This window comes from Gobio gobio (assembly GCF_949357685.1).
Source record: "Gobio gobio genome assembly, chromosome: 18".
NCBI classification, from domain to species: domain Eukaryota; kingdom Metazoa; phylum Chordata; class Actinopteri; order Cypriniformes; family Gobionidae; genus Gobio; species Gobio gobio.
In genome coordinates, this window is record NC_137111.1 from 9977894 (window position 1) to 9992297 (window position 14404).

General features: G+C 37.8%; 1 protein-coding gene across 1 annotated transcript in view; it reads left to right on the plus strand.

The window, feature by feature from the left end:
• spred2b (sprouty related EVH1 domain containing 2b) overlaps positions 1-14404 on the plus strand; it is a 59867-nt gene that overhangs the window by 32213 nt on the left and 13250 nt on the right. Inside the window, exons 2-4 of the mRNA XM_079842962.1 lie at positions 1983-2160; positions 2389-2557; positions 8334-8398. Of these exons, the coding sequence (XP_079699088.1) occupies positions 1983-2160; positions 2389-2557; positions 8334-8398 (412 nt within the window). The remainder of the gene's footprint in view (positions 1-1982; positions 2161-2388; positions 2558-8333; positions 8399-14404) is intronic.

The window sequence follows — 14404 nt, forward strand, 5'->3', positions numbered from 1 at the left end:
TTAGCCCATGATTTACTCACCCTAAATCTTCTTTCAGATGAATACAATCGGAGTTATATTAAAAAAGTCCTGGCTAATCCAAGCATTATAATGGCAGTAATTGTTGCTCTGTTTTTGAAGTCCATAAAAAAATGCATCTATCCATCATATAACTGCTCCACACGGCTCTGGGAGGTTAATAAAGGCCTTCTGAAGTGAATCTATGCGTTTGTGTAAGAAAAATATCCATATTTAAAACTTTATAAACTAAAGTTCTGGCCAATCGCCTTTCAACACTTTTCCCATAAATTGAATACGAAAGGCAGAATCAGTGATCGGACGAAACTTTACTTTACAAAGTTTTAAATATGGATATTTTTCTTACACAAATGCATCGATTCGCCATGTGGAACATGTTATTTGACGGACAGATGGATTTTTTTATGGACTTCAAAAACAGAGCAACAATTACTGCTATTATGCAGGTTGGATTAGCCAGGACTTTTATTAATATAACTCTTGATTGTGTTCGTCTGAAAGAACAATGTCATATACACTTAGGATGACTTGAGGGTGAGTAAATCATGGGATAATTTTCATTTTTGGGTGAACTATCCCTTTAAGAAATGTTTCTTAAAAAGCAAATCAGTATATTAAAAGGATTTCTGAAGGATCATGTGACACTGAAGACAGGAGTTATGATTTGCATCACAGGAATAAATTACATTTTAAAATGAAGTAATCAATAAGAAGTAAAAACCTAGTTAAAATTTAATGAGCATAAAAAAGAATATTAAATCCAACATAAGTTCATAAAGACAATATTTCTCAGAATGTTATACAATATTTGATGTCACCACTGGGACTACCGTGAATATTTGATAACAATTTGAGTTTTGAATCAATGTTTTTCACAATGAATCAAACTTTAATGTTACTTTACTCAAATAAATATACCAAAATGTATTTGAAATACATTTATTTTATGCTAAGTATACTACAAATATATTTCCACATGTATGTACCTAAATACACTGTAATTGTACTGTTGGTATATTACATTTATATACTTAAAGTCTGCTAAATTGGAAACTAATTTTTCACATAATGCACTTTAGTTATCTAGAAATAGTGCTGAAGTTCAACTAAAGATACGTGTATTTGATTGTGCTAAAGTGGAACTATTGCAAGTATATTTTAGGTACACTTTAAATATCTTGACTGATATTATACAGAGATCATACTATCCTTACTAATAGTGATATTAAAACACATTTTAGGCGTAATAGTAAGAAATTTGCATTGTGCAATAAAGAAGTACTCCAAATAAAGTTGAATTATATCAGTAAGTCTGAAGCGATATGTCAGTAATTGTGTTAATGGATTTGTAGTATACTTAGTAAGTATCAAATAAATGTTTTTTAAATACATTCTGGTGACATTTAAATCAAAGACATTTAGCATTTAAATCATCATGATATTCACAGTAATTTTTTTTTTTTACCATTGTTGTTATGTGCTGTCCATTACCAGTGTTGGTATCTGTAAAATGTCCTTACCATTTTTGGTATCTTACAGTTGTTATTGCAATCTAATTATTAAGTTAGCAAAGATAAAACAGTTACTTTTCGTCCTCAAGTGTAATGATATGAAGTAATGGTCCAATGAAAACAAAAAGGAAGCTTATTATGTTATGTTATATGATTTATGAGAAATGGGGGTGGGATTAAAAAAGTTTTCTTCTTCCCACTCCTTTTTGGGCAAACGGGAAAATAAGTCTTTTGTGTTTTTTTATTGTATTTATTTATTTTTATTTGTGGATTAACCGCACAAACTGTCAAAAAAAGATGTATATTATGTTTCTTTGTGTTAAAATGTTCACTTGCCCAAAAAAAAAAAAAAAAAATTTTTTTTTTTTGACAAAATGTGTTGCAAATATCAGCTAATCCCCCATTTGGATTACGTCCCATTCATGTGTCTTTCTCTTTCTCTCTCTTTCTCAGTGACAGTTACATTGTGCGCGTCAAAGCGGTGGTCATGACCCGAGATGACTCGAGTGGGGGATGGCTGGCACAGGAAGGTGGAGGCCTCAGCAGGGTGGGCGTCTGTAAGGTGATGCCTGCTGAGCTGACCGGCCACAGCGACTTCCTCATCCATGGCGAGCGGCTCAAAGACAAGCAGGTGTGGCACGAATATTCATAGTCTTCCTCCCCAGGGGCTTCTAGGAAATCAAGCTGATTTACAACCTGGGGAGTTTTGCATGCTGGGTTCTTTTCCAAGACAAATCTGGTTACAAATCCATTTGTTATGTGATTTGCAAGAGTTTTCTCAGGCAATGACCTCTAGCAGAGCAGCAGCAGAAGGCTGTCGGCTCAGTCTCAGATATGTCTCACTTGTTTTGGCTGGCAGGTGATTTTGGAATGTTTCGTGAGGAAGGATCTGATCTACACGAAGGCCACGCCCACATTTCACCACTGGAAGGTCGGAAACAAAAAATGTGGCTTGACGTTCCAGAGCCCCGCCGATGCCCGTGCCTTTGACAGAGGTGTGCGGAAAGCCATGGAGGACATTACGGAGGGTGAGAACATTGAAAGTAGAAAACACATGCATGTATCCAGGCTTAAAAGTGCACTAAATATTTTTTTTCTACTCCACAAAATAGTTTTATACATAAACAAATGTTAAGTACTCTTGGAAAAGTATCTTTTAACTCTTTCCCCGCCAGGGTTTGAAAAAAAAAGTTACCACAAAAGTTTTCTGGCCCCCAGAATATTTTGTTGTATGAATATCTGAACATCTGAAGTTTAAAAAATTATCTCAATCATTTTGAATGTGGGTAAGTTTCACAAAAAAAGCTACATTTTGAGCAAAAAGCTGAGGAAAAAAAAAAGTTTTTGTAAAGAATACGTACCGATGGGATTCAGAATGATGATCAAACGATAGATGGTGTAGATCAACATCAACACCCCCTAAACTTATGCAGGCCTATAGCTCGTCCTGGGGCGACATTTCGTTCAGTAACATTAGGCAGTTTTGATTTATATGCTGTTTAAAGGGTTAGTTCACCCAAAAATGAAAATTAGTCATCCTAGGTGTATATGACATTCTTCTTTCAGACAAATACAATCGGAGTTATATTAAAAATGTCCTGGCTCTTCCAAGCTTTATAATGGCAGTGAATTGTTGGGTCGTTTTTTAAGTCCATAAAAGTGCATCTATCCATCATAAAACTGCTCCACATGGCTCCGGGGGGGTTAACAAAGGCCTTCTGAAGCAAAGTGGCGCGTTTGTGTAAGAAAAATATCCATATTTATATATAGACTAAAATAACTAGCTTCCAGCGGTCAGCGGTACGCAAGTCGACTTGCGCTAAAAGAGTAACCCCTGACGCGATGTACTGGAGCATCGCTAGCTTCTTCTCTTATATCGAGATCCTCCGCCATTTCTCTTTAAAAATTCTTGTTTTAGACGCATAATTCATGACCGGTGTTTTGTTTTGCTCTATCCTCTGCGCTTCTGCGTTCGTCAATACGCATGCGTCAAGGGTTACTCGCGTATTGCTGACCGCCGGGAGTTAGTTAGACTAGTTATTTTAGTCTATAAAGTTTTAAATATGGATATTTTTCTTACACAAACGTGCCACTTCGCTTCAGAAGGCCTTTATTAACCCCCCCGGAGCCGTGTGGAGCAGTTAAATGACTGCACTTTTGTGGACTTTAAAAATGACCCAACAATTCACTGCCATTATAATGCTTGGATTAGCCAGGACATTTTTAATATAACTCTGAAAGAAGAATATAACCTTGGATGACTCGAAGGTGAGTAAATAATGGGCTAATTTAAATTTTTGGGTGAACTATCCCTTTATTGTTTATAATCACGTTATTTTAAATATGCATCTGCTTACATCTGCTGTCCCATGTTTCTGTTTCTTTTTCGGCTGTGTTTTGATCCAGAGATTCTGTACTTAAGAAGTGTAATAGCGTCCCCTACTATATAACGGTGAAAACACGGAAAGCCGGAAAATTCCGTCAATGACGGGGAAAGAGTTAAAATTAGGGATGCACCGATATGATTTTTTGGGTCCGATACCGATTTTAACAAACAATTATTGGCTGATACCGATACCGATATTTGTCACTTGCCCTCTTATTAATAATTTTGTCATTTGAAATAGTGTTTTTTAAGTAAAAACAAAAACAAAAACATTATTAACTCATAGCCTACTAGCTAGTTTATTGCTGCATTATCAAATAATTTCTAATGAACATACACTGGATCATTTTAACATTCACCAGGCCAACATAAATATTACACACATACACACAACAGTAAATATGAAATAAACAGTGCTTTTTAAGTAGGTTTAATGTTAATTTGAGACGTAGCTCTTCTGTACAACATTAATCCTGTCACAATTACTTTGTTAAACTGAACTTTTATTTGACGGGTTGCCGTGTGCGTCAAGTTCCTGTGTGTGTGTTTTGATGTGACGATAGATTTTGTCAAATAAAGCGGTAAAATGCTCATAAAGTGACTGGAGATGCATTCGTGTCTCATATTGAGGTGGCAGAGGCTGAAAAACACTGCGAGTTTCAGTGTGTGTGTCAGTGTGTGAGAGAAAAGAGGTAACGTTAGGCTAAATGAAGCCGCGCGTCTCTATTCATTTACAGAGACAGAGAAACATGCAGGACTCATGTTTAAGCAGTCTTTTTGGGGCTTAATATTCACAGACACTAGTATGCATCGCGATTGATTTAAGCGTACTGACCAACGTTTTATTTATTCATCAAAACATTGAATGATTCTGTCTGCGTTGTCTGCATCGCGGAAATAAATCCTTATGAAAGTTTAGTCATGAGTAGTGAGCGATTTATTTTTTGGTTTGTTGGTCTTTTGTTGTTTGAATATTACATATAATCTTGGATTATGCAGCAGACATTATACAGCTAAGTGCCTTCACGCAGTTCATTAATAAACCATGGTTGTAAATTGATCAAAAATCGGCCGATACATCGGTGCATCCCTAGTTAAAATGCTATACACTCGCATAAGATAAAGACTCCAGTCATATTAGAGGGGTCTCCCCTCATGGTGGCAGCCATGTTAAGATCACATGACCTGCTGACTACTCAATTTATGTCAGTTTCACTCTTATTATTAGACGCTTTTGGCTGTGGAATAAATAAATCATGGGTGACAAATAGGGAATGTCCGCAATTGCATCAATAAATGATAAACTGCATCCACACCAGTAGGTGTCAGTGTGAAGTCTAAGACCACTGTTGTATTAGCTAGAAAAACAACAAAAAAGCATTGCTTACCAAAATAACAAAAATGAATATGTCAAAGAAACAGAGATGTTCACAACAACATACTACCAAAACACTTTTACTCTTTTGTTGGGATGCACAATATTATCGGTACAACATCGGAATCCGTATAAAAAAAGTATGCCTTGCGATGTGATAACGTGTTGATATGCGCTTGCAATAACTCGCCTGTGCAAGGAGCGCTATAGTTTAGCTCCAACCTTGATCAAACTCACCTGCCTGTAGCTTTCTAGTAATCCTGAAGAGCTTAATTAGCTGTTCCAGGTGTGTTTGATTAGGGTTGGAGCTAAACTCTGCAGGACACTGGGCCTCGATGACCAGGGTTGAGAATGCCTCTTCTAATGGACACGAGACAAACTAAACAATCAAATTGTACTTCATATAATTTTTTTCCCAAAGTTGGTTTATGTCATCTTAGTCAGTTTTAATCACGCTGATTTCATTTCATTTTATTTGAACAAACACAAAACAAAATAACATGAATTGCCCGACACACAAAAAAAAATAAACACAAAAGTATACATAAAAAATAACAACAAGGCGTTGTACTATGAACAGAAATTAGGGCTGCACAATAAATCGAAATATCGCAAATGTACATATCGCAATATGAATATCGCAAGGGCACGCAATATCGGAATGATTTTAATAGGCTACTTCAACATTGTAAAAAGTCTACGTTTTAGGTTGACACATAGCAGCAGAGAATAGACTGGGCACACGACTGTTACTTATGTGACTGACTTGACGTTAAAGCTACACTGTGTGATATTTTCCCCCATCTAGTGGTGAAAAGGTAAATGACCATCCAGTGAATATTAGTTTCTCTTCCTCTCAATTCCGATTTCGTTTTAACTCCTACGGTGGCCGATTTAGTCCAAGATTAATATGGCTTCTAGTTCGACCTCGTCCACATTCGACACGGTGCCATCGAGTGTTAAAACGCGAAAGGCGAAGCTTAAATTTACGGGTATGTCCCTCTTTGGCTAATGTACTTTCAAGATGGAGGGGCAACATGGCGACCCGCATTCGAACCCCTCACCCGTATGTATTTTCAATGGCATATTATAAACTTATGAGAATACTTTATTACTTGAAAGAAGTAAATATACATTAATGAGCACATATATTTTTGAAAGAGCTAAGTGTTTTTAGCTAAGAATAAACTAAAAAAGTTACACAGTGTAGCTTTAAAACGAGTAATTAAACATAATAACTTGCGAAAAACAACTCCTTGCAGTCTCGTGCTGTCTGCTGTCTGACACACACATACACCGAAACGTGCGAGCCGTTCTTTTTTTCGTGTCTTGTTACACACTTGAACTGTCAAATACACACACAGTTATTTCAAAATGGCTGTCTTGATGAGTATTCATGTAAACACAGTCGGTTATGCTTTAAGTGAAATATATCAGTTGGGAAAGAAATAGATTTTACACACTTAAAGCAATATCGTATCGCATATCAAATATCGCATTATTTAACAAGGATATTGCATATCACATTTTTCTTCAATATCGCACAGCCCTAGCAGAAATGTGTAACAGGACCAACAGAGAACAAGGAAAAAACAGAAGACAAATAACCTCTGGAGACACTATATCATACCAAACCTCAGAATATCACAAATAGAGGCATTTATGCTGTCCAAATATGGTGTCCAAATGCGAATAAAGTATCAGTTGTAGAGTGAATAAAACATGCTAGAAGTTCCAGAGGAATAGTCTCTCTAATAACTGAATGCCATCCCTTTATCGCTGATCCACGACGTTAGTAAATTCTTCCTGGCAGCAAAAGTTAACAGGCTAAAAAGACGTCTTTTATGCTTATTAGAAAAAAAGCTTACATGGAAAACCCAGGAGAAGAGACAAAGGGTCAGGATCCAAGGCCAAACCAAAGATGTCATTCAATTGAGCTACGATTCTGGACCAGTAGGTCTGGATCACATGACAATCCCATACGCTGTGAAAATAATCTCCTATGTCAGATTTACATTTGGGGCAGAGTGGTGAGTGAGCTGGATTGTATTTGTGTCTTAAATCAGGCATAATATGTATTCTGTGGAGGATCCTAAGCTGAATGGCTCTTGCTCTATTGCAAACTGAGAGCCTATTGGCTAGAGACCAAACCATCTCCCATTCATCCTCCGAGATATCCACCCCAAGCTCTCTTTCCAAAGTTAATCTGAGGTGCGAGGTATTAACTGTAAGTGTTCGTTTTTTTAAATAAGTTTAGTTAGTTATTTGATGCTATAAAAACAGGGGTGTGACGTTATGATTGACAGCTGAGATTGACGGCTTCTCTGAGTGAAGTCGTTACTGAGGCACCAACAGACTTTTTCCAGGATTTTCGGGAGGAGATTGGAGCTTTAGCTTTCATTTCTACTTTTCCATAACTTCATGTGAACAAACGTTAAATCCAAAAATAAAATATTTAGGTCTGGGGTGAAAAATGACTGACTTTATTGTTATTTTCAGAGCTCTTATTATAAAAAGAACTTAATTAAAATGTATTTATCTTTAACAAGTATCCTTTTACTAAGGAGACCTCAGAAATCTGAAACCAGTATGAAAAAAAATAGTTTTTGCTCAAAATGGTGTCTCCAAACAAAGGGAAAAAATAAACGTGTTTCGTGTGTTATCGACATCGGCCAAAATGAGTTGAAAAATATCAACATATCTGCAAAAATCCAATATTGTGCATCCATACTGTTTTGTATATTGTGTATTTGTTTAGATCAACAAATGCAAATTCTTAATATAGCAAATGTGCTGCAAGACTTTGAATGAACTACAACCACCCATGTTAAGGGTAGAGAGGCTATACATTAGCAATGTGATGCCTAAGGCGTCAGTGATACGCTCTAGGACATCTGGCTGGAGTTGCGTTTCATCCATCAATCAATCTTTCGCTGTCTTCTTGTCAGTTTCTTTCTCTCTCCAACCTCAAATACCACCATTAACCGACAGGATATGTGAAGGTCTGTCGGCTCATGTCTCCTGTTTGTGTGTTTTATTTTAGGTTCCACAACTTCCTCTTCAACACTCCAAAACGAGGCTGAACTTGGAGATGATGATGTGTTCACAGTAAGAGCTTTTGTTGTATAACGATTCTTTAAAGGGTCTTGAAACCCTAACACATGTTTTGACATGTTAACAGATATGTACAGGTTGCACATCAATGAAAACCTTTTCCTTCTTCTGGTTTAAAAGGATAGTTCGCCCAAAAATGAAAATTAGCCCATGATTTACTCACCCTCAAGCCATCCTAGGTGTATATGACATTCTTCTTTCAGACGAACACAATCTGAGTTATATAAAAAAATGTCCTGGCTCTTCCAAGCTTTATAATGGCAGTGAATGGCAGCCCGAAAAAGTTTAATACGGAAGGTAGTCTGGTGGAAGCTAGATATTTTACTTTATAACATGTTAAATATGGATATTTTTCTTACAAAAACCCATCGGTTTGCTTCTGAAAGACGTTATTAACCCCCGGAGCCGTGTGGAGCACTTTTATAATGGATGGAAACACTTTTTTGGGCTGCCATATTTAAGCTTAGAAGAGCCTGGACATTTTTTAATATAACTCTGATTGTGTTCGTGTGAAAGAAGAACGTCATATACAGCTAGGATGGCTAGTATATAATTTAAATGTATTTAAATACAATATAAAACTACTTAAATATGACATAATAAAAGATTAAATTTGTTCTGCATTACAGTAATGAGAAATCACAGTAATGCAATAAATGTCAAAGATTTGGGGGCAAAAGTGTTAAATGTGATTAAAAAAATTTTTTTAATGTTTTTTAGGCTTCCTTCTCTTTCAGCTAAATAAAATGTCTTATTTCTTTCTTTTGATTTTGGAGTGAAATATTACAAAGCCCTGCACAAAACATGCAGAAATGTATGAATTTGTGGCAAAAAAAAATTATTTATTCAGATTTTTTTCGTTTATTTAGTTCAATTGTGCCTGATTCCTATATAATTCCTATTGTGTTGGACGTGTCTCTGTATGAGCCAGACATGTTCTTCACATTTCCTGTTTCCTCACCCAGACATATCGGCGGTGCGTGTTGTTTCACTCTATTGTGCTCTGAGGACATATACATTTTAAAAGTAATATTTAGTAACTTCCTCTTCCATTCAGCTTAGAGTGTGTGTGAAGCGTCCCAGAAAAGAAAGTCCTTGTGATATTTTTTCCCACCGTGGAAGAGACGGGCCTTTGTTTTTTGAAGATGGTGGATGTGATAGCAAAGCAGGCAGGTTTCCTGTGGCCATTTCTGAGGAGGCTGTTCTGACGCTTGGCTTTTGCCCACTTACTGTCACAGTCACAGGAGACCAGGAGCAGCAGGCGGGGTCAGGAGATGACTTCCTGCTCTCCCCAGTAAAACTATCATTAGCAGCTGCTTCCTAGCTAACTGCCATCCTGATTTACTGCCGCCCTGGGTGGAAGGAGGGGGGCACGCACAGGGGAAGCCTCATGGCTCCTCTTTCACTCGCTGTCTGTCTCGCTTTCAGGCCAAAAGGGTAGACTGCTAAGCCAAGGACCCTGAGCATGAAAGGAAACTTAATCCAATGCTTCTTTCCGTCCTGGAATTTATGCTCTTCTTGTGCTGTTGGATGCGTCCCTGTCTGCGTTCAGAAAAAAACAGAACAAGATTTACTGCCGTGCGCCAGTTCTTTTTAAAACCTACCTGTTTTGCAGGACACACACATTCTGCGGCTGTCAGACCCGCTCGGAAGCGAGTGGACGCACACTTCCACGTGAGGTCGTTGGCGCAGTTGTTGGGTTGGGGGCTGGTGTTGATGACCTTTCCATATATTGCCGTGTGAGGCAAGTGGCCGCAGACAGCAGAAATGCGGGTCTGGATTTACAGCTCGGGGCGATTATGTCGAGGGGAGTTGTTCCTTTGCTGGGATATACATTCCTCCTGATGGTTCCTCGTGAGCTAACCTATACTTAACCTCAGCTCGTTTTAGCTCATTCAGATCAGGAAAAGGACTCGCGTCTCTGAATGCTGGGCATTTAGCAGGGTGTGTGCTCTGAGACGCATGGTTTTGAGATGCTTGTGCCCACAGCACCTCAATCTACAACTGATTTGAAATGACATTTTCACGTAATACATATTTGCTCTGAAATGGCTTTTTTTTTACAATCCTTTCAACCAAACTGCCTATGTAACCAAGCAGATTCAAAACTTTAGAAGTAAATTTAAGGAAAAATCTAATTTATGCACCGATTTATCAAGACATACATATATAATACAACATTAAACGTCATAAAAATGATTGCAATATGTATTCATTTTATTTCACCAGCAAAACCATAGTATAGTTTGACTATTGGATATATTAAACGGAATTAGACAGAAAACTTTTTTAAATTTATACTATCATGGTTTTAAATAAATAATTTTTAAGCATTATTTTCTATTCATTTATTTTATTATGCATGCTTGAGAAAGGCAACATACAAAGGTTCTTCTAAAATCGTAATATTTAGTCGTATTTTTTTTGTTAGTAGACTAAAAACTGATCCGACATCCAGTAGCGGACTTCCAAAGAGGTCTAAAATCCCATAGACCTACATTGACTGATAGATATATATACATAGATACCTCATTAGTGGCTGTTTCTATGGGCCGCTATATGTAAGCCATCCGCCATATTGGAACGGTTTAAGTCGGTCTCTGACACGCGAGAGCAAGTTGACTTTGCGTCTGTAACCGTAGTTAAACGCATGTATGAATATCTACTGTATATCTGCAGTCGATTTCAGCTGAGCTTTTTTTTCTAAACTAACACAATACAACAAGACGAAGGCGCCAGCTAACGCGACATTAAAAGGTTACCATAGTATAAAAACCTTATAAAACACAAATAAAAACACATTCTCACCTGTAAAAGGTTATCCCATTTCTTTGTGAATTTAAGTCTCGGCGGTCAAATGATGTTGTAGCATCATTGGTTCTTACTGTGAGTGACGACAAGCTGACCGTTCCAAGATGGCAGCGTGCCGATATGTCTGGAGCGATCGAATGTGGCATCTACATATACATATCTATGGACGGACTGCTCAAATGGGGAAAGATTCTTCTAACTCCACCTGTTGAACTTTTTAAATTGAACCGTACACTAGAGTACAGTTTGCATAATGCTAATTTGCCAAAACATGCTAGCAACACTTTGTTGCTAACGATTCATCATGCTAAAATATAAAGTACGGTTCATGGATGCGCACCCAAGTTCGAAGTGCAGCGTTCACATCATGCAAATGAACCAAACTCTGATGTCAATAAAACATGGGATGGGCACCAAAAGTGCACCCTCAGTCACTTTTGGGATTTTAGCTTATTGACCGTATCCCCCAGAGTTAGATAAGTCCACACATACCATTCTCATTTCCGTGCGTGCCATAACTCTGTCTGACGCACCCACCGCTAGCCTAGCTTAGCACAAAGACTGGAGGTAAATGGCTCCAGCTAGCCTAATGCTCAATAAGTGACAAAATAACGCCAACATTTTCCTATTTACATTTTGTGATGCGTATAGTTACCGACGGAAAATGAAAAGTTGCGATTTTCTAGGAACTATTTTCTCATTTCTGTGTAATGATCAAGGAACTTTGAGCCATACCATTGGTGCAGCGGCGCAATGATATTACACAGCGCCTGAAAATAGTCCCCAGCACGCTCCCTGTGCAAGCAGCAGACCTGCCAACATGTACGCATTTTTCGTACTCGGCACGCATTTTGACCCTTTGGTACGCTTGTACGATTCGCTGCTCTCTATGTACGCATTTTGTTGCATCTCGCATTTCGCCGGTTTCAGTGCAATCTATGACGTTGATTCTGCTGCTGAGCCACAGCGTGAAAGTGGAGTGAAAGGCTTTCGGCCAATCAGAGCGCTTCATTTTAACCCTCCGCTTACATGCCCGCCCCTCCTAGACAAATGCTTCGAGCCCGCGCCGCGCGCGTTCGTTTCATTTCAGTCAGTGCTTCAAGCAAGCTAGGCAGGCCGGATAACTGCAGGCTTGCATGCCATGGCTGAACCGCCTCACAGAGATGCGCTGTTGGCGGTTACAGCCGCGGATGACTTGACGAAAAATTATATTTTAAATTTGGGCGAGTGGCGGTTGAACCAATCAAATGGAAAAAAAATATATGCATTCTTAAATATTGTTACAGTGCACTAAGCAAACCTGCAAGCTATGAGCCCAGCTGTCAGTATGGAGGCCTAGAGTAAGTTACTTCTCGTAGATATTTTAAAACAGCCAGTCGTTGTAGCCTACCACTCGGGGAATAGGTATTTAAACAGACAGATTATGGAGTGATATAAAAATGGCATCGGGCAATGGCAGCGCGAGATGTTCAAGAACGCAAGAGCTAAACTTCTACAAGCTCAATAACATCCACAGCAAAAAAAAAAAAGGTAAAACAGTAGTCGAAAAACTTTGCCCATCGTTTATTAGCAGATGTGCAAGGCAAGCGGGCAAGTTTTGGGGTTGTTATGGATAATTAAAATGTGAACATGCACGTTGCACAGTTGTGCGGTTGACTTTCAGCGAATTTTAGTGAATGAATAGAGTTGGCGTTTCTGTAATATCAAATCTCCATAATTATTTTCTTGTATGATTTTGTTTGACCTGCTGGTATAAAATGAATTAACGTAACTGTTGTGTTGTGTTGCGTCGCATCTTGCCACATTCAATGTAGAAAGCATTGCTTTCGTTTGAGGGTGCTTAACTCGCACCAGTAGACAAAAAGTTACCTGATTGTGACAGATTGTCGAATTCACATGACATTATAAATTAGCATTATAGTCTGCCATAGCCTACCCTACAGTATAAAAAAGACCAAAGCCCTCTGATGCAGGGAAGATGAAAAATGGGGATAAAGACAGAGGTAAAGTGATGTAATGGATGAACAGTTTATCTAATTGCATAGTATTAAGATACTAGTAAATGAATGGCAGTTATTTTTACCTTAAACTTTATGCTAACAATTGTGCTTGGTTGTCTAGAGAGGCACCAGACAGTGTGACTTTACCTTAATCTTGTCAGATTTTTTTAAACGCATGGAATATCAGTTTTTTATTAATGTTTTTACTCTACAGTTGTGTAGTTGTGTTAAATTATATACATTTTTATTTATTAATTAAAATTCATATTTAATTTGATTAAATATTAAATTAAATGTACATGTAAATTAGTAATAATAGTCTATTTATATAATAGCAACATTTTATGTCAAATTCAAATAAAATATCTACTACTCAGTTTCATTCATAGTGAAAATATGAAATGTGCCATAGTTTAGTGGAAGATTGCTGCCATCTACTGGAAAACAAACACTTTTGCTATTGAATACGGTAGTTTGTTATTAATCTTACTATTTGTGTTTAATCTGTCTTTGGTTCTATTTTTGTATGACGTTTAACCATCATCAGTCTTTTTTGTATATAATATCGTGAACACAATAATGGGTGTGCAGTAACTGTACAACATTTATGGTCTGCTTGTATTTGTTTATGGAGTAACTAATAAATCGTAATTGGTGAAAGTATATTGTGTATATTATGTATTTTAGTGTTAGGTATCTCATAGATTACTTACTGGTGGGTGGACAACGGTGGAGCGTACATTGGCGGTGGGCTATCGGGTGCGCTGGGCGCCCGCGGTGGGGGGTGGGGGTTGGGGTGTACTCATAAAGTTTCTTCAAGGTTGGCAGGTCTGAAGCAGGTTGTCACATTGGTTATGTTGACGGAAGTAAGCCTGTATTCAGGCACTGTGTAATATCATTGCGCCGCTGCACTCATGGTACAGCAGAAAGTTCCTTGATCATTACGCAGGTAGGAGAAAATAGTTCCTAGTCATATCACTCTAGAAAATCACAACTTTTCGTTTTCCGTCGGTCTTAGTACACGATGTAACTATACACAACCCAACATGTAAAAAAAAAACTATTTGGCGTTATTTTGTCACTTATTGAGTCACTTATTGAGTCTTTGTGCTAAGCTAGGCTAGCAGTGGGTGCGTCAGACAGAGTTATGGTACGCACGGAGATGAGAATGGTATGTGTGAACTCTGGG